This window comes from Bos grunniens, chromosome X (genome assembly GCF_055505025.1).
Source record: "Bos grunniens cultivar Pamir isolate PY7600 chromosome X, Bosgru_T2T1.0, whole genome shotgun sequence".
NCBI classification, from domain to species: domain Eukaryota; kingdom Metazoa; phylum Chordata; class Mammalia; order Artiodactyla; family Bovidae; genus Bos; species Bos grunniens.
The window spans coordinates 106,940,332-106,960,264 of NC_141194.1; the positions used below are offsets into that span (position 1 = coordinate 106,940,332).

The 19,933-nt window shown below is 39.3% G+C and overlaps 1 protein-coding gene across 3 annotated transcripts in view; it reads right to left on the minus strand.

Moving 5' to 3' along the window:
- GAB3 (GRB2 associated binding protein 3) overlaps positions 1–19,933 on the minus strand; it is an 85,866-nt gene that overhangs the window by 8,062 nt on the left and 57,871 nt on the right. For 2 of the 3 annotated variants that reach the window (XM_086385885.1, XM_086385887.1), the window contains 4 exons: positions 11,706–11,761; positions 10,994–11,213; positions 8,697–8,778; positions 7,154–7,256 (listed from right to left, as the gene is read on the minus strand). In XM_086385885.1, coding sequence (XP_086242011.1) covers positions 7,154–7,256; positions 8,697–8,778; positions 10,994–11,213; positions 11,706–11,761 — 461 coding nt within the window. The remainder of the gene's footprint in view (positions 1–7,153; positions 7,257–8,696; positions 8,779–10,993; positions 11,214–11,705; positions 11,762–19,933) is intronic. The other variant, XM_086385886.1, reaches the window with a different exon arrangement.

Sequence of the window (19,933 nt, forward strand, 5' to 3'; positions counted from 1 at the left end):
GACTTTTACCTCAAATCACACACAAAAGTTAATTCCAGGTAAATGTGACCTAAATGTGAAAGGTAAAACTATAAAACTTCTAGCAAATAACCAAAATTCATCCAAGATTACATAACTCATGTCAATGGTCCTCCAAGTATTACAGAAATTGAATTCACCCAGATGGTTTCACTGGTGAATTATACGAAAAAAGTTAAAGAATAAATAACACTAATTCTATTCAATCTGTTCCAGAAAGTAGAACACTTCCAGAGGAGCCCAGCATTACTTTGATTACAAAATTACACAGATCAACATCTAACATCAACATAGACACAAAATTCTCAACAAAATGTTAGTGAATCAAATCCAGCAATACATAAAAATAACAATATACCATGACCGAATGAGGTTTCTTTAGTGAATAAGAGGATGGTTCAATAAAGCTAAATCAGTCTAATCTACACTATAACAGTCTGAAGAAGAAAACTAAGTAATCAGATCAATGAATGTGGAAAAGCATAAAATTCAACATCCATTCATGGTTTAAAAAAAAAAAAAACTATCAGCAAACCAGGAATTTTTGTTGTTGTTTAGTTGCTAAGTCGTGTCCAACTCTTTGTGACCCCATAGGCTACAGCCTGCCAGGCTTCTCTGTCCATGGTATTTCCCAGGCAAGAATACTGGAGTGGGTTGCCATTTCCTTCTCCAGGAGATCTTCCAGATGCAGGGATACAACCCACATTTCCTGCATTCCAGGCAGATTCTTTGCCATCAGAGCCACTAGGGAAGCCCTTAAAACTAGAAATAAACTATAGATTATTTTTAGCTTCTTTTTTTGCTTAAACCTATTTTGATCTCAGTCTTCTCCACCTTTTGAAATAAGAAAAATAATGGAAAAGCAATTGAAAAATAATATTCTATCATCTAGTGCTTTCTTGTTTTTAATAAAGTATATATATATATGTATATACAGTTAAAAATATACATACATATAAATATGTATATAAAAACCAAATAAAGTCTGACAATAAAGACTAAAGCTGATAAATACCTAAAAAAAAAAACAAAACTAGAAATAGAAGAGAGCTTACTTAATGTGATAAAGAATGTCTGTAAAATACCTTTAGCTAATATCAGACTTAATAGTGAAAGACTGAATGCTTTCCCCCTAAGATGGAAACAGAGAGATTCATCTCACCACATCTGTTCAACATTGCACTGAAGTGTTAGCCTGGCAGTAAGGCAAGCAAAAGAATATAAGAACACACAGATTGGAAAGAAAGAAATAAAGCACTGTATTCACAGATGAAATGATCATGTACATTGAAAGCCCCAGAGAATCTTAAGAAAATTCAAAATGCCTATAATTAATAAGTGAATTTAGCAATGTTGCAGGATACAACACTAACACACACAAAAAAATCAATCATATTTCTATATACCACCAATGGAAGTTGAAATTACGAAAATGCCATCTAGGACTTTCCTGGTAGTACAGTGGATAAGAATCCACCTGCCAATGCAGGAGACACAGGTTCAATCCCTGGTCTGGGAAGATTCCACATGTCACAGGGCAACTAAAGCCCAGGTGCCAAAACTACTGAAAACCAGTGCTCTAGAGACCATAAGCCACAACGACTGAGCCCACGTACTGCAACTACTGAAGCCCATGCACCTATTGCCTGTGCTCCACAGCAAGAGAAGCCACTGGAACAAGCAGCCCACACACTGCAACTAGAGAAAGCCCGCATGCAGCAACAAAGACCCAGCACCGCCAAAATATAAATTAATTAATTAATTTAAAAACACAAAAAAAGCCATTTACAATAGCTCCAAAAATAAAACACTTAGGTAAAGGTATAATAAAATACACATAAGATCTATATGTTACAAAATTCTGAGAAAAAAAAATAACACATCTGAATAAACAGAGAGATGTATTACATTCAAACTGAAAGATTCAGCATAATAAAGATGTTGATTTGCCTCAAATTTATTCATAGATTTAGCACAATTTCAATCAAAAATCTCATCTGGATATTTTTGTAGGTAAAGAAAAGCTCATTCAAAATTTTATATATGGATAGACAAAGGAAGTTAAATAACAAAATTTAAAAAAACAAAAATGAGGTTGGAGGAAATATACTTCCCATTAGCAAACTGAATTCAACAATACATTACAAAGACCATACATCATGATCAAGTGGGATTTATCCCAGGAATGCAAGGATGGTTCAATATCTGATATACCACATTAACTAGCTGAGGAATAAAAACTATATGATCATCTTAATAGATGAAGAAAAAGCATTTGACAAAATTCAACACCAATTTATGATACAAACTCTTATCAAAGTGAGTAAAGAATGAATATATCTTAACATAATAGAAGCCATGTATAACAAGCCTGTAGCTAACATCATACTCAACACTGAAAATCTGAAAACTTTTCTACTAAGATCAGGAACAAGACAAGGATGTCTACTCTTGTCACTTTTACTCAATGTAGTATTGGAATTCCTAGTCCCAGCAATCAGATAAAAATATATATAAACAAATGACCCAGAGGGATGGTACGGGGAGGGAGGTGGGAGGGTGGTTCAGGATGGAGAATACGTGTACACCCATGGCGGATTCATGTTGATGTATGGCAAAACCAATACAATATTGTGAAGTAATTAGCCTCCAATTAAAATAAATAAATTTAAATTAAAAAAAAGAAATTAAAACTGGAAAGGAAAGAGTAAAACTGTCACTGTTTGCAGATGACATATTACTATATATACAAAATCTTAAACATACTACCAAAAAACCATTAGAACTCATCAATGAATTCAGTCAAGCTGTAAGATACAAAATTAACATGCAGATCTGTTGCAGTTTCATACACTAACAAGAAACTGTCTTAAAAGAAATTAAGAAAGCAATGCCATTTACAATTTCATCAAAAATAATAAGATATCTGGAAAATCCCATGGACGGAGGAGCCTGGTAGGCTGCAGTCCATGGGGTCACTAGGAGTCGGGCATGACTGAACGACTTCAGTTTCACTTTTCACTTTCACGCATTGGAGAAAGAAATGGCAACCCACGCCAGTGTTCTTGCCTGGAGAATCCCAGGGACAAGGGAGCCTGGTGGGCTGCCGTCTATGGGGTCACACAGAGTTGGACACGACTGAAGCGACTTAGCAGCAGCAGCAGCAGGAATAAAACTAATTAAAGAGATTTAAAAAACTGTACTCAGAAAACTATAAGACCCTGATGAAAGAAATTGAAGATGAGACAAACATATGGAAAGATATCCTGTGCTCATGGATTGGAAGAATTAATATTGTAAAAATGTCCACACTCCTCAAGGCATTCTATATATTCAATGCAATTCCTATCAAAATACCAACAGCATTTTTCACAGAACTGGAACAAAAAACTAAAATTTGTATGGAACCATAAAGGACCCAGAATACACAAAAACATCTTACGAAAGAGAAACAAGAACAAAGCTGGAAGAATCACACTCTCTGATTTCAAACTATAATACAGTTATAATAATCAAAGTAGCATGGTATTGGCACAAAAACAGACACATAGATCAATGAAACAGAATAAAGAGAAATAAACCCATACTTATATGGTCGATTAATCTATGTAAAAGGAGGCAAGAATATACTACAGGGGGAAAAACAGCTTCTTCAATAAATGATGTTGTGAAAACAGGACAGTTCCATTCAGTTCAGTCGCTATGCCATGTTCGACTCTTTGCGACCCCATGGACTGAAGCATGCCAGGCTTCCCTGTCCATCACCAACTCCCAGAGCTTGCTCAAACACATGTCCATTGAGTCAGTGATGCCATCCAACCATCTGGGTAGCTACATGCAAAAGAATCAAACTGGAATACTTTCTCATACCATATATAAAAATGAAACCAAAATGGATGAAAGACAAATGTAAGATCTGAAACCATAAAACTCCCAGAAGAAAACACAGACTAACTCTTTGATATGGGTCTTAAAAATATTTTTTGGTTATGTTTCCTCAGGCAAGGGAAACAAACAAATACACACACACAAAAAGGAACCACATCAAACTAAAAAGCTTTTGCATAGCAAAGGAAACTATGAATAAAACAAAAAGGCAGGCCACTGAATGGGAGAAGATATTTTCAAGTGATACATCTAATAAGAGGTTCATATCCAAAATATACAAATAACACATACAACTCAGCAACAACAACAAAAAATAAGCTGATTTAAAAATAGAAGACATGAATAGACATTTTTCCAAAGACATACAGGTTTCTAACAGACTGATGAAATGATGCTCAACCTCACTAATCATCAAGGAAATGCAAATCAAAACCACAATAAAACATCACCTCATATATGTTAGAATGAAAGTGAAAGTCTTGACTCTTTGCAACCCCATGGAGTTCTCTAGGCCAGAATACTGGAGTGGGCAGCCTTTCCCTTCTCCAGTGGATCTTCCCAACCCAGGGACTGAACCCAGGTCTCCTGCATTGCAGGCGGATTCTTTACCAGCTGAGCCACCAGGGAAGCCCCAAAATACTGGAGTGGGTAGCCTATCCCTTCTCCAGTGGATCTTCCTGACCCAGGAATCGAACCAGAGTCTCCTGCATTGCAGGTGGATTCTTTACCAACTGAGCTATCAGGGAAGCCCTGATAGAATGGCTATGTCAGAATGTCAGAATGACTAACATGATAGAATGGCTATCATCAAAAAGAACACAAATAACAAACGTTGGTGAGGGTGTGGACACAAGACAACCCTTGTACACTGTTTGTGGGAATGTAAATTGGTACATCCACTGTGGAAAACAATATGGAGGTTCCTCAAAAATTAAAAATATGATTCACCAATTTCACTTCTGAGTATTTGCCCCCAATACAAAAACACTAATTCAAAAAGATATATACAGTCCCATGATCATTGAAGCACTATTTACAATAGCCCAGATATGGAAGCAACTTCAGTGTTCATCAATAGATGAGTGGATAAAGATGTTATATATATATGAAGGAAATGGCAACCCACTCCAGTACTCTTGCCTGGACAATTCCATAGTAGGCTACAGTCCATGGGGTCACAAAGAGTCGGACATGACTGAGCGACTTCACTTCACAGCTGATAAAAAGCACGGGTTGTCTTAGTGGGGTAGATTTGCTCCTGGATGGATGGATGGATGGATAGATATATATATACATGCACAATGGAATATGACCCAGCAAAATGAAGAAATATTGCCATTATGACACCATGGGTGGATCTAGAGGGTGTTATGCTAAGTGAAATAAGTCAGACAGAGAAAGACAAATACCGTATGATCTTACTTAGATGTGAAATCAAAAAATAAATGCAAATAGACCCAGAGGACAAATGGGTGGTTGCCAGAAGGGAGGCAGATGAGGGGTAGGTGGAATAAGTGAAGGAGATTTAAAGGCATACACCTCCATTATATAGTAAGTAATTCATGGGAATGTAATCCACAGCACAAGGAACAGGATCAACAATATTGTAGTAACTTGTAGAGGTCCATATGGTTACTAGACTTATCATGGGGGTCACTTCATTCATGTATGCAAATATCAGTCATTATGTAGTACATCCGAGACTAATATAATGCTGTGCATCAACTATATTTCATTAAAAGATAAAGTCACTAAAGAAGAATACAGGACTTTTATATAACAAAACTTCTTTTTCAGACTTTAGCCTAAATTTTTAGTCAGGTAAGAACTTGTCCTTAAAGGGAATAAATTATGCATATGATTATATACAAAATCAAAATTGAATTATATTAGTTCAGTCTACCAAATGGGTTGTTTTGTGGAACAAGTGAAATATTGTAAAAAATGACATTTGAAAATATTGTATTACTGCAGTTAAAACACACAGGTGAAAGAGATGGGATAAGTCTTTAAACACATTTCTGTGATGAGTTCCTCAGAGCTACCTTCCTTCAGCCAGCTTTCTGGGCTCTTAAGCTACTGAGTCATATCGCTTAATAATGTACAGAGACAGTCATCAACCAATGATTATAAATAGAAACCAATAAAAAGAAACCAATCCTGAACGATGTCGTTAATGAGACACTGGGCTTTCTCACAACCTGAAAGATCAGAAATAACTGCTAGCATCTGGAATGACTCGGCATTTGCTTCTGTGAGGTTATAGATTCACTTCCTTTTTCTGTTCTCTGGAGACAAAGCACAGCTGGTCAGTATCTTTTATAAGAGTGTTTTCTTCTAGAAGTTTCCCAAGGGCCATTACTAAGTGTGAAAAATATTGGGAATACCACAGCAGACTGGATATGAGTCATTTTCCACCTGCATATGATTAAGGGGACTCACAGCACAGTCCATTAAATGGAGGCAAAATGCAGCACTTAATTGCTGCTTCACTGGACATGACTGTTTTGAGAACTTTAAATGCCTGTTACTGTCATGCATATGAAGGCAGAGCTGTTTCTGCTCAAAAGCATATAGTCACAGTGCCTTGAACATTGTCTAAATTTCACAGTTCAAAAAGAAATTCTCTCAATAGTTCCCTAGATTTTAAATTCACAGAATGGTGAGAGTTCTGGCTAAAGGGCCTGATACTTGCCAGAGGTACTAAAAGGCCCTCTTTGTCCTCAGTAACCCACTGGCAATAGAATCCAAAGAAATAGAATGGAAGGGAAACAGAGGGCAAGAAGGAGATACCAGGACTCTAGAACCATAGATGGTTAATCAGAGGATAGACATGCCGGGTCTTTGTGAACTCAGGTTTACAGAAAGGCTCCACAAGAAATCTCCAGAAACTAATACCCACCCATGAGCTAGGACACAAGGCCACCCTCCCAACAGGACTCTAAGTGATGCATCTTTGGTAAAGGTGCAGAGGAAGTCAGAGCAGGGCTACCGGGGGGTTTGGTGGAAGGGAGCATCCAGTGTCAGAGTTTTCCCACCTAAATGGTACAAGGAGCTGAATGCTGCAGGAAAGAAAACCAACTTCATGTCAGTTTGTTCCCAGTATGGAAAACACGGTAACCTGGCATTACAATTAAGTAATAGTTTTAAGATTTCATGGCACTTTCTGAGCAATATGTTTCCTTTACAGTGAACCCATAAGAATATAGACTGGGGTGAATAAGAAAAATGAAAAATAGAGGATTACCATTTGGATGTAGCTTTTTTCCTCTTCTCTGGAAACAGAATTGGCAAAAAATCTTGCAGAATTAATACCATTTCTTTCTGGAGATAGAAAGCTGGTTCGATTGCTAGGAACAAAAATATAGATGAGGTCAAAGCAATGTCTTACAGCTGGTCTGAAAGCCAGCCAAGAACTGATATGGCCCCTGAGGGGTTTCACCCTCCCCTTCCAGATGCAACTTCCTTCCGGCCAAAGCAATTCCTGAAGTGACAGAGACTACCCCGCAACTCCTGTCTCACTATGGGGCAAATGGCTCCCACTTCTCAAAGGTTATTCTTTTTCAAGGCCCCCCATGTGCCACAGCTCATGAGCTTTCTAGAAAGAGACCAAGGCATCATATCACTGAGAGAAAAACAAAACAGAAATGCTCCTTTGAGGCTCTCATTCCATTCCTCTGAGAAGATGAGACCAAGACCATGAATCCACTTTCATCCTACTCCCATGTCAGAAGCGCAAGCTGAGGCTCTGCATTCCTGTCTGGAACGTGGCCCATTATAAATTAATTGTGTGTTGTGGTATTTAGGGTGAACCAGCAGTAATCTGCCTGCAGTGCGGGAGGCCTGGGTTCAATCCTTGAGTCAGGAAGATCCCCTGGAGGAGGGCACAGAACCCACTTCAGTATTCTTGCCTAGAGAATCCCATGGACAGAGGAACCTGGTGGGCCACCACTACAAACAGTTGGACATGACTCAGCAATTAAAACAGCAGGACATGACTCAGCGATTAAAACAGCAGTAAAGAACCCGCAGGAGCCGCAAGAGACATGGGTTCCATCCCTCAGTCAGGAAGATCCTCTGGAGAAGGAAATGGCAATGCAGTCCAGTATTCTTGCCTGGAGAATCCCATTGACAGAGGAACAGGGTGGGCTACAGTCCCATAGGGTCGCAAAGAGTTGAACACGACTGAGTGACTAAACCAACAAGAAACTACCAGGACAAGCTCAGGACTCTGAAACTCAAGCTTTTACAAGGTGAGATGAAAGAGTGCAGACACATTTGAGGGTTTGTTTACTGAGAGAACTCCATTCACAAAGTTGAGCTTCTAGAAGCCATGACAGCAGTGCCAGCCCTGCTCAGCAGGCCAGAGCTGCATCCACTGTAGCTGGAGCAAAACAATTCCCTCTCCCAACAAATGTGAATTGGAGGTTGAAAAAGAACCTCTCTCTGTTGGTACTAGAATTGTAGCAGGTAAATACAGATCTACAGGATGGCTACTGTAGGCTGTGAGGATTGTGCAACAGAAAAAAAAAAGTTCTTGAAAGAAAGAGGAATGAGCAAATGTGAAGAGGGAAGCACACATTAGAGACAGTTCCCAGCAGCACTCTCATTCTTGATTCCATTGTGCTGGGAGATTCAGTTACTGTTATTCCTTGGTGACCTACAAAACACTTCTGGTTCAAGATAATAAATCTTACTCCTCCCTTGTATTAAGCTCTCTTTCACCACAGAGGTCTGACTAAGGCTGAGAGGGCACCAGATGAGAGCCCTGGGAGCAATCAAAGACTCACCAAGGCACAGTGTGGGTCCTGGTTAGACACGTGTGTTCCCGGATCGTGGAGAGGTTTTTCAGGTCCAGGGTGGGTGGCCGTGCTACAAGATAACACAGAACATCCAACGTAAGTTCTCAGGGGTTCAAGGCCAGAATCTGCAGACTGTAAAACTATGACAATTCCATTTACTAAGCACATCAAGCCCACATTTACTCACAAGCAGTGCTAATGATGAGTGCCCATTTTGCTGTCCTACTGTTTCCTGCCTCAGCAGAAGCAGAGGGCACAAGTACTGAGCCGGTGGTCACATCAGCAGCTGGGGTTACATCCCGTCACTACACATTTATTGAGAACTCATAGTAAGTCAGGCCTGGTTCTGGGTGTCAGATGAAGGTCTCTGATCTCATGCCATTCTGTTGCCTGTCTCACCCTTGACCCCTTTCATCACAGACAGAGGTGGTCACCCAAGTTCTAATCATCCCCCCCTCCAGGCCACTGTCTACTTGGTGGTCCTTCTGTGAAGAACAATCTTCCCCATCTCTCTGCCTGGTTATAGTCATCTTCAGATCTCAGCTCAACATCCCCTGCTCAGGAAGGCCTTCATGGGCTCTCACGAGTTCATGTGCTTACTGTTCATGGCATCCACCTGTCTGTGATGATCCAACATTCCTGAGTTGGGTCTAGACTGACTGCACTCTGGGAAGACAGGGTTTTTTTCCTGGTTTGTTCACTGCAGTAGCCTTTGCTAAAGAAGCACCTGGGCCTAACCCTCACTCCAACTCAGCAACCCACATTGCTGAGTTGGTCATGCACATATTCCCCTATCACTGCCTTGACCAGCTTGTTCTTCTAGCTCTTTCCTCCACACTGGTAGATAGTGTTTAACTCCTTCCATATCACCAGTGACGTTCCTGCTGTTCAGTCAGCTGTGCAACCACATGTGTCAGAATCACCCCCTCCTGGCCCAGGTGTTCACCTTCCCAGCCACCCAGTGAATCCCCAACCCTGTGTCCGTCCAAAATCTCTGCACCTTCCTCCATCACCAGGTCTTTCAAAATGGTAGCCACTAGCCACATGTGACTCTTGAAATTTAAGTGCATTGAAATTAAATCAAATCTTAAAATTCACTTCTTCAAGTTGCACTAGCCACATTTCACATGTTTAACAGCCCCATTTTCTTCATTACAGAAACTTCTGTTGCACAGGATTGCTACAGAAAAGTAATCAAGCAAAACAATAATATATACCTCAAAGTTACAGGTGCCTGTGAAATGGTTTCTCACCAGAATGAATGGTTATTTCCTCTAAACCTGAGACAGGGCCTGTTCTCCTATTTAGTACCTATTGCATAATTCTTCTTCTTCCAAGTGGTTTTGACATATCTTTCTCCCCCTCAACCTGGGGAACCCTGCTTGTTTCGTCATCTCTGTCTCCCACTAGTGTTAGGCAAACACAGGGGAAATGGGATTTGACTCAAAGCGAAGAGGGCAGGGCTGGAGCAGAGCAGGCATAAGCAAGCTGCTTAGTTACAGCTCTGAGAGTGGCTACGTGAAGTAGTAGTTTTTCCAAAGAGCAAAGATGGGTGGCAGTGGAGCTGATGGAGTGTCAGGAGTCATGGTCGTGGTACCAAGTATTTCCTCAGAATCACCCAGCCCTACCGGGCAGGGGACAGCAAGCAAGAATGAAGTTACAAGTTACTCTGACCTACTTTTGCTCGAACCCTTTTCACCTTCCTCCCTGCCTGTTCCTGCCACTCAGCAGATGGGAGAAACTTCCTGGAGCCCTGTGCCCACAGGAGCCACACTTCTCACCTCCACGTCCTCCATGTTCCCCCTCCCTCCAAAGACACGTCTGTGGCTGGGTACACACAGGGCACTGAACCATGGGGCCTGTGACTGGGTCTGCATTCAGGAATCAGTGTCAAAGGGCATTCTTGACTGCCTTACGTAACGGGGACGGTATGACTACATTTACGTGCTGTTTAAACAAAGAGAGACCAAGGGGCTTCCATTCACAACCAACTCACTCGTTTCTGGGACTTTGTTAGGGAAGCAGCCAAAGATGAGCCCACTGGAGTGGATTTGGCTTTGGAGACCATGTTTGCCATGACTGCAAGTCTCCAGGTTCCTGTTACCCTGATGATCTGGAGCAACAGTGCTCCCCAGCCCTTCCCACTGGATCCCAGCCACTTCTTTCTCCCAGGCCCCTGGGGTGGAGGGTTTCTGTAGTGTTTCCTTCACAGAGAGGCTTAGGAGGGAAGCTTTTCCACACGGTTATCACACCTTGCTCCCCCATCCCACACAGGAGTGGCTTACTCTTCCTCTGAGGCTTGAGATCTCTGTTCACGGGGGGAGGCTCCAGGTCTACGGGGAGCTCGGGCAAGGGGCTGGAGATGCTCCCTGAGTTCATTGGAATGTAATCGTCAGAGCTGTCATGGGGTCCGAGAGCAAAGGCGGCAGTCTGGGGACTCATGGGCATGTAGCCGTCCTCAGTGCTGGTGGAAGTTGGTGGGGACATTGGGAAGAACCTGCATGGCTGCAAGGGAATGAAAACCAGTTAGAAAGCACAGAATAGCATGGAAACTGCTTCTGGTGGGCAAACTTGGCTGCATGTGAGATTTAAGTTGCAAATTATCTAGGAATAACTCTGAACTTCCTTAGGAGAGTTAGACAAGCCTCTAACTCAAGCTCTGCCTCTGGACTTATCATGGGAGGTAGGTGATGACTAGCCTAGGACTCATGCTGGAAGACAGAGGTCAATGAAATTTATGCAAATACTTTAAGAATAATGGGATGACCTCAACAGCTGCCTCAGGTCTGAGATGTGTCCAGACCATTAGAACCGGTAAGGTCCTTAAAGAGCACGAAGTCCAGTAGTTCCCAGACAAGTTCAAGCTTTAATGGGAGACTGCAAGGGTCCTCGGAGATTCAGAGTGCTGAATCTCAAAAGATATCAAGGGAACATATATAGGGTAGACTATGTTTTGGTAAAAATTAAGGTTTAAAGAAACTCAAGTACCAAACTTACCAAATTCAAACTTAGCCGCTTGTCTCGGTGTCTTAAAGATTGGCCTTCTACATCTGCTGCAAGAAACAAGCCAGGGTGGTGAAAAATGCAGGACACCAGTTGAAACTAAGCTCAGGGCCCTGTGCTCAGCTCCAGAGGGAGAGAGGCTTGCTACTCAGTCTAGCTGGACAGCCAGAACATTCCCCCGCAGGTGGAAAGCAGACTAGATTTTGAAGAGGTTTCTGTATGATGCTTCGGTTCTGTTAATTGGGGGGAGTCATGGGAAGTGATTAATAAATGCTTGCTGCATTTGTCACATGGATTTTCTGTACTTAGAAATGGCAGAAACAGAGCTGGAGTTTGATAAGAGGAGAGGAGGCATGAAATAGCCCTTGCAAAGAACAGGAGAATGGGGTGAACAAAGGAATAGCCTTGCACAGTGTCAACATGAATTGGTAACCATGAATTTCTGCAGCCAGAGTCAGCACTTCAGTACAGATCCAGAGAGAGAGGAGAGCTGGATGAATCTAAGATTAGACATTTCTGAGATGGATGTGACCCATATAGAGTGTGATGTAAAAATTCAGAATAACTGTTGAATTAAAATAGATATCCAGAAGGTAGCAAGATACATGTGTGCAGAGTCAAATGAGACTTACTTAGAGATGGAGTTAAAACCTAAGAGTAGAGGAGATAATCTAGAGGTTTTAAATGTTGAGAAAAGTTTAAGTATAAAATCCTGGAAACTTTGGGCTTCCCTTATGGCTCAGAGGTAAAGAATCTGACTGCCAATGCAGGAAACATGGGTTCAATCCCTGATCTGGGAAGATCCCACATGCTGTGGGCAGGTAGAGTCTGTGCGCCAGTACTAGTGAGCCTGTGCTTTAGACCCTGGGAGCTGCAACTATCAAAGTTCAAGCGTCTTAGAACCTGCGCTTTGCAACGATAGAAGCCACTACAATGAGAAGCCAGCACACCCCTACTAGAGAGTAGCCCCTGCTCGGTTCAACTAGAGAAGGTGCACGAAGCAACGAAGACTCAGCACAGCCATAAATAAATAAATTAATAAAAGTATGTTTAAAAAATCCTAGATATTCTCACTATTCAAAGAGTAGGAAGATGAGGACTGGCTCATGTTGAGAGAGAGCAGTTGGAGAGTAAGGAGGAAAGCCAGGGGCTAGAACCACGAGAGCCCACAGGAGGAGATGGAGGCTGGTGGCAGTGAGCATCGCTGGGAAGGGCCCTCAGCATGTGGGACTGGAGCAAACTGTCTCCCTAGAACCTGGAGATGTGAAAAGCCAAGCTGCCTCTGAGAAATTAACTGTAGTCAACATCATCTTCAAGCAAGAGAATAACTCCCAACTTAGAAAGATGTGATGGAGACTGGAGATTGATTAAGAATGTCTTTTATATATACACAGATATGTGTGTCTATCTATGTTTATATTTCTTAAAGGGGGAAGTTAAAAGATGCTCTGGAGTCACACTGGTTTTAAATCCCTAATCTGCCACATATTAGCTCTGTGACACTAGACAAGTTACTTTCTCTGTGTCTCAGTTTCCTAATCTGTAAAGTGAGACCAATAATAGAACCTATTTCACAGGACTTCTGGAAAGATTAGATGTGTTAGGGCATCCAGAGGACTTAGAACAGTGCTTGGAACATTAAGTATTTAATAAATCCTACCAATTATTATGGATATTGTTAATAAAGAATGTGGTGACCCAGTGATTAAAATTCTGTGCTCCTACTACAGGGGGTACAGGTTCTATCCCTGATCAGTGAACTAGATCCCACATGCCACAAAGAGTGGCCAAAAAAAAAAAAATTAAGAATGGGACTTGCATATGTGTACACAGTCCCTAACTTTCTATTACAAAATTCATAGTGAAATCACCAAATAACACAATTACAGAGAAACCCCTGCATCAACATCAGCTAGTTTAAGGAATTTGTGATAGAGGAAAGACAGGATTCGAGAGTGGATGAACATTCCTATGAGACAGATATCTGTCACATTCACCCTTTTTCATATTATTCCCTTGCCCCCACCTGCTCTACTAATCTCCTTGACCATGTTCTACTTTTTCTCTTTCCAAAGTACTATCACCTTCTAATGAATCAAATAGTTTTGTTATACCAAGCCTTACTGAGAATGTGACTATATGTGTGTAAAAACACTGTCAATTAAAGGTGTACAATATGCTGATTTGTCATACATATATTGCAAAATGATTACCACCATAGCATTAGCTAACACCTCCATACCATCACACAACTACCATTTCTTTTTTTCTGCCAGTTTCATTGAGATGTAATTGACACACAGCACTGTGTAAGTTTTGGGCTTCCCTGGTGGCTCAGTGGTAAAGAACCCACCTGCCAATGCAGAGGATGCATGTTCAATCACTAGGTTAGGAAGATCCCCTGGAAAAGGAAATGGCAACTCACTCCAGTATTCTTCCTTGGAAATCCCATGGACAGAGGAGCCTGGCAGTCTACAGTCCATGGGGTTGCAAAGTGTCGGCAACGACTGAAGTGACAAGGCATAGCATTAATATTAGATATCAAAAGTTTATTTCCAACATTTTGCTTTAAAGTAAAGGAGAGAAATGGGTGGAAATGGGGGAAAATTAAATAAGAATTGATTAACAATACTCAAGAAAGAAATTAAAGAAAAAGAGAAAACCATCTCAGAAATGAAGCCTAAGTTACAAAATTCCAAGGGAAGAAGATATTCAACTGAAAATGCAATAAGTGGAAATGAAGAAAGTCCATAAAACACCTAAGGGAATGAAAAATAAAGTAAAAAAGAATCACAGAAAAATAGATTGAAATAGAAGATAGGCAATGAAGATGCAATATATGTATTGTTAGATTTCCCCCAAAGAAAAACAAAACAATAGTATATTACTAATATTGAAATCATAATCCAAGAAAAGTTTCACAAATAAAGTAACATTTGAATCTACATATTGAAAGGCCCATCAAGTAACTGGAATAAATAGTCAATTCTACCCAGAATGTAAAATTTATTAAAACAGCTATATCTATCAAAATGACTAAATGAAAACAAGTGAATTAAATACCCAGTTCAAAGCTAGAAAAGGAACACTAGAGAAAACCAAAAGAAATCATAAAGTAAAGACACAAGCAAAAATTAATAAAGTCCAGAGGAAGTGGATTTACTTTTTTAAAAATCAAAATCTTGGTTTCCTGGGGTAAAAATTTAATCTGAGGGAAACCCACTAGCCAATCTAATCAATAGAGGTAGCACAAATGTACAAAATAAGAACTGATAAGGAGAAAGCAATCATTGAAACAGAGGAGTTTTTTTTAAAGAGACACTTCTGCATGCCTCTACACAAATAAACTTTAAAATCTAGATGAAATGGATGATTTCTAGAGAAATACACTACACCAAAATTGACACAAAAAGTGATAGAAATCTTACACATTTAAATTTCCATAGAATAAAACAGACAAAGTTACCTCCCAAAACTACCTCCCAAAGCTACCTCCCAAAACCACCTCCCAAAAGTGAAGTCATTCAGTCGTGTCCAACTCTTTGTGACCCCCATGAACTGTAGCCTGCCAGGCTCCTCTATCCATGGGATTCTCCAGGCAAGAATACTGGAGTGGATTGCCATTTCCTTCTCCAGGGGATCTTCCCAACCCAGAGATTGAACCTGGGTCTCCTGCATTTCAGGCAAACTCTTTACCACATGAGCCAGGGAACCTTCCCAAAATCACCTCCCAAAGCTACCGCCCAAAGCCACCTCCCAAAACTACCTCTCAAAACCACTGAGATCAGATGGTTCCAACAGACAATTTTACCAAACCTTCAAATACCAGGCAGTCTCAATGCTTAAAAATTTGTTAGAAAGTTTAGAAAACCAAGGACTATTTCTAATTCTTTTTATGAAGCAAGTATAACTTTGGAAGCTAAACCTGATAAAGATAAAATACATCAGAAAAGTATAAACCAATATCACTTATGATTATTAACACAAAAATCCTAACTAAAATATTAGCAAGCATCATGCCCTCTTTGAACCATTACTATAAAACTTCTCACTATCCTCTCCAAGTTGGGACACATTGTTTTGAGGGCATTAGCCCGCTCTGGACTCCTTAGCCTAGCAAAGCAATAAAGCTACTTTTTTCTACTTCACCACTACCCCCAAATATTAGAAAACAGAAGAAAGTGGTATTACTAGAATGGCTGAATGAGGAGCTCAGAGAAGCTATTCCCCCAAAAAGCAATGATAAAACTGTACAAAATTATTTTTGTATGCAACTATTAGGGAACTTTGAAAATTTACCAAAAGCATACAACAAAACTATTGCATATTGTATTTGGAAGCTTTTATTGAAAACAAACAAACAAACTACTGGACATCACATAAGAACAGTGAGAATTTGTGGCATTTTAGCTTGGGGTGCTCCCATACCCCTCAGCAGCTCACTCAGCAGTAGTTCTACCAGGGCAAGGCAAGTCATAAAAACTGGCAGCTTTTTTTGCCAAAGGGGTCTCATTTGATTTGGATCAAAGCATATAACAAACTCCATTCCTCTATGTACTATCAAAAGCATACCAACATTCACTTTATATGGGTTCCAGAAGTAGAAAAGAGAGAGAAAAGAATAAAAAATTGTATTTACAGAACTTATGGTTGAAAACTTTCTACATGGAAACAGACATCCAGGGACAGGAAGCACAGAGGGTCCCTAAAAAAAGATGAACCTAAACAGACTTACAAGACATACCATAATTAAAATGGCAAAAATTAAAGATAAAGAGAGAATTCTAGAGTCATTTACAAGGAAATCCCAAAAAGGCTATCAGCCGATTTCTCTGAAGAAACTTTTCAGGCCAGAAGAGAGTGGTATGATAGATTCAAAGGCTCAAAAGGGAAAAACCTGGTTGCTTGGGGCTGGTGCACTGAGATGACCCAGAGGGATGGTATGGGGAAGGTGGAGGGAGGGGGGTTCGGGATGGGGAACACGTGTATACCTGTGGCAGATTCATGTTGATGTATGGCAAAACCAATACAATATTGTAAAGTAATTAACCTCCAATTAAAATAAATAAATTTATATTAAAAAAAGAAAAGAAAAAGAGTGAAATAACAACAACAACAACAAAAACCTGTGACCTAGGATAACCTACCCAGCAAGATTACCATTTAGAATCAAAAGAAATATAAAGAGATTCTCAGACAAGCAAAAATGAAAAGAGTTCATCAATACTAAACCTACCCTAAAAGAAATGTTAGAAGATCTTCTCTAAGCAGAAAAGAAGGAAAAAATATTTAAAAAAGGAAAACCCCACTAGGAAAGCCAAATATATAGCAATGACTGAGGAAAAACCACTTAAATAGCCAATACAAAGATTAAAATACAATAAATTATAAAATCAACTATAACTACAATAAAGAAGGGACAGACATGAAGATGTAAAATATGACATCAAAAACACAAAATGTGATGGAGGAGAGTAAAAAATATAGATTTCTTAAGAGTTTGTTTGAACTTAAATGACTATCAGTTTCAAACAAGTAGATACAGGCCAACATATATGAAAACAATGGTAAACACAAACCAAAAAGCTACAATAGATACCCAAAGACTAAAAAGAAAAGAACACAAACATAATACTAAAGAAAATAATCAAACCACAAGGGAAGACACAGAAAGAAGAAATTAACAGAGAATAATAATAACTATTATTAAAATGAAAATAAGGACATATCTATCAATAATTAGTTTAAATGTCAATGGGCTAAATGCTAAAATCAAAAGATGTAGTCTGGCTGATCAGATCAAAAACAAGATTCTTCAATATGTTGCCTACAAGAGACTCACATCAGGGCTAATGACACATAGAGCTGAATGTGAAGGGGTGGAAAAAATATTTCATGCAAACAGAGATGACAAAAAACTGGAAGTAGCAATACTTATATCAGACAAAACAGACTTTAAAACAAAAGCTATAACAAAAGACAAAGAAGGACACTATATAATGATAAAGAGATAAATAAGAAGAGGATATTACATTCATTAACAAATATGCACCCAATACAGGAGCATCTAAATACATAAAGCAAATACTAACAAACTTAAAGAAATTGACAATAACAAAATAATATTAGGGGACTTTGACACCCCACTGACATCAATGGACAGACGATCCAGACAGAAAATCAGTAAGGCAACAGTAGTCTTAAATTACACAATAGACTGGTTAAACTTAACAGATACTATAGGACATTCAATCAAAAAACAAAATACATATTCTTTTCAAGTTCACAAGGAGTGTTCTCCAGAATAAATTACATGCTAGGCCACAGAAAAAGTCTCAAAAAATTTTAGAGGATAGAAATTATATCAAGTATTTTTCCAACCACAACAGTATGAAACAAGAAATCAATTCTAGAAAGAAAAATAGGAAAAGCACAAATGTGTAGAGATTAAGCAATATGCTAATAAAAAAAAGCAATGGGTCAATGAATGAGTCAAAGAGGAAATCAGAAAATGGCTTGAGACAAGTTAAAATGGAAATACAACACTCCAAAATCTATGTAATACAGCAAAAGCAGTTCTATGAGGAAAGTTTACAGTAATACAGGCCTTCTTCAAAAAATAAGAAAAATCTCAAATAAACAACTTAACCTACCATCTAAAACTAGAAGGATGCCCATTCTTGACACTTCTATTTAACGCAGCATTGGCAGTCCTAGCCACAGTAATCAAACAAGAAAAAGGAAACAGAAGCAACCAAATTGGAAAGGAAAAAGTAAAACTGTTACTATTTTGCTGATGACATGATACTTTATATAAAAACCCTGGAGTGTCCACAAAAAAAAAAAAAAAATTATTAGAACTAATAAATGAATTCAAGTTTCAGGACACAAGATTAATAGACAGAAGTCTGTCATAGTTCTATACATTAATAATGAACTCTCAGAAAGAGAAAGCAAGAAAATAATCCCATTTTAAATCACATCAAAAATAAAATACCCAAGAATAAACTTAACCGAGGAGGTAAAAGACCTATACTCTGAAAACTATACAACATTGAAGAGGGAAACTGAAGATAATACAAAATAATTAAAAGATATCTTGTGCTCCTGGGTTGGAAAAATTAACATTGTTAAAGTGTCCATATGAACCAAAGCAATCTACAGATTTAATGCAATCCCTATCAAAATAATGCCCACAGAAGAAGAATAAATAATCTTAAAATTCATATGGAACGAAAAAGATCCAGAACTGCTAAAGCAATCTTGAGAAAAAACAACAACAACAAAGCTAGAGGTAAAGCCTATCCAGACTTCAGACTATACTGCAAAGCTACAGTAATTAAAACATCATGGTACTGGCACAAAAACAGATACATAGATCAGTGGGAGAGAAAAGAGGGCCCACACACCTATGGTCCATTAATCTATGACAAAGGAGGCAAGAATATACAGTGCAGAAAAGACAGTCCCTTCAACAGGTGATGCTCAGAAACCTGGACAGCTACACGTAAAATAATGAAACTAGAACACTTCCTAACACCATATACAAAAATAAACTCAAAATGGATTAAAGATCTAACTACAAGACCTGAAACCATAAAAGTCCTAGAAGAGAACATAGGCAGAACACTCTTTGACATAATTGTAGCGATATTTTTTGAATCTATCTCCACTTTATGGAAAATAGAAGGGGAAAAAAGTGGAAACAGTGACATATTTTATTTTGGGGGGCTCCAAAATCACCACGGATGATAATTGCAGTCATGATGTTAAAAGACGCTTGCTCCTTGGAAGGAAAGTTATGACAAACCTAGACAGTGTATTAAAAAGCAGACACATCACTTAGCCAACAAAGATCTGTATAGTCAAAGCTATGGTTTTTCCAGTAGTCATGTATGGATGTGAGAGTTGGACCTTAAATAAGGCTGAGTGCTGAAGGACTGATGCTTTCAAATTGTGGTGCTGGAGAAGACTCTTGAGAGCCTTTGGACAGCAAGGAGATCAAACCAGTCAATCCTAAAGAAAATCAATCCTGAATATTCATTGGAAGGACTGATGCTGAAGCTGAAGCTCCAATACTCTGGCCACCTGATGTGAAGAACTGACTCACTGGAAAAGACCCTGATGCTGGGAAAGATTGAAGGCAAAAGGAGAAGCAGTGGCAGAGGATGATATGGTTATATAGTGTCACTGACTCAATGAACATGACTTTGAACAAACCC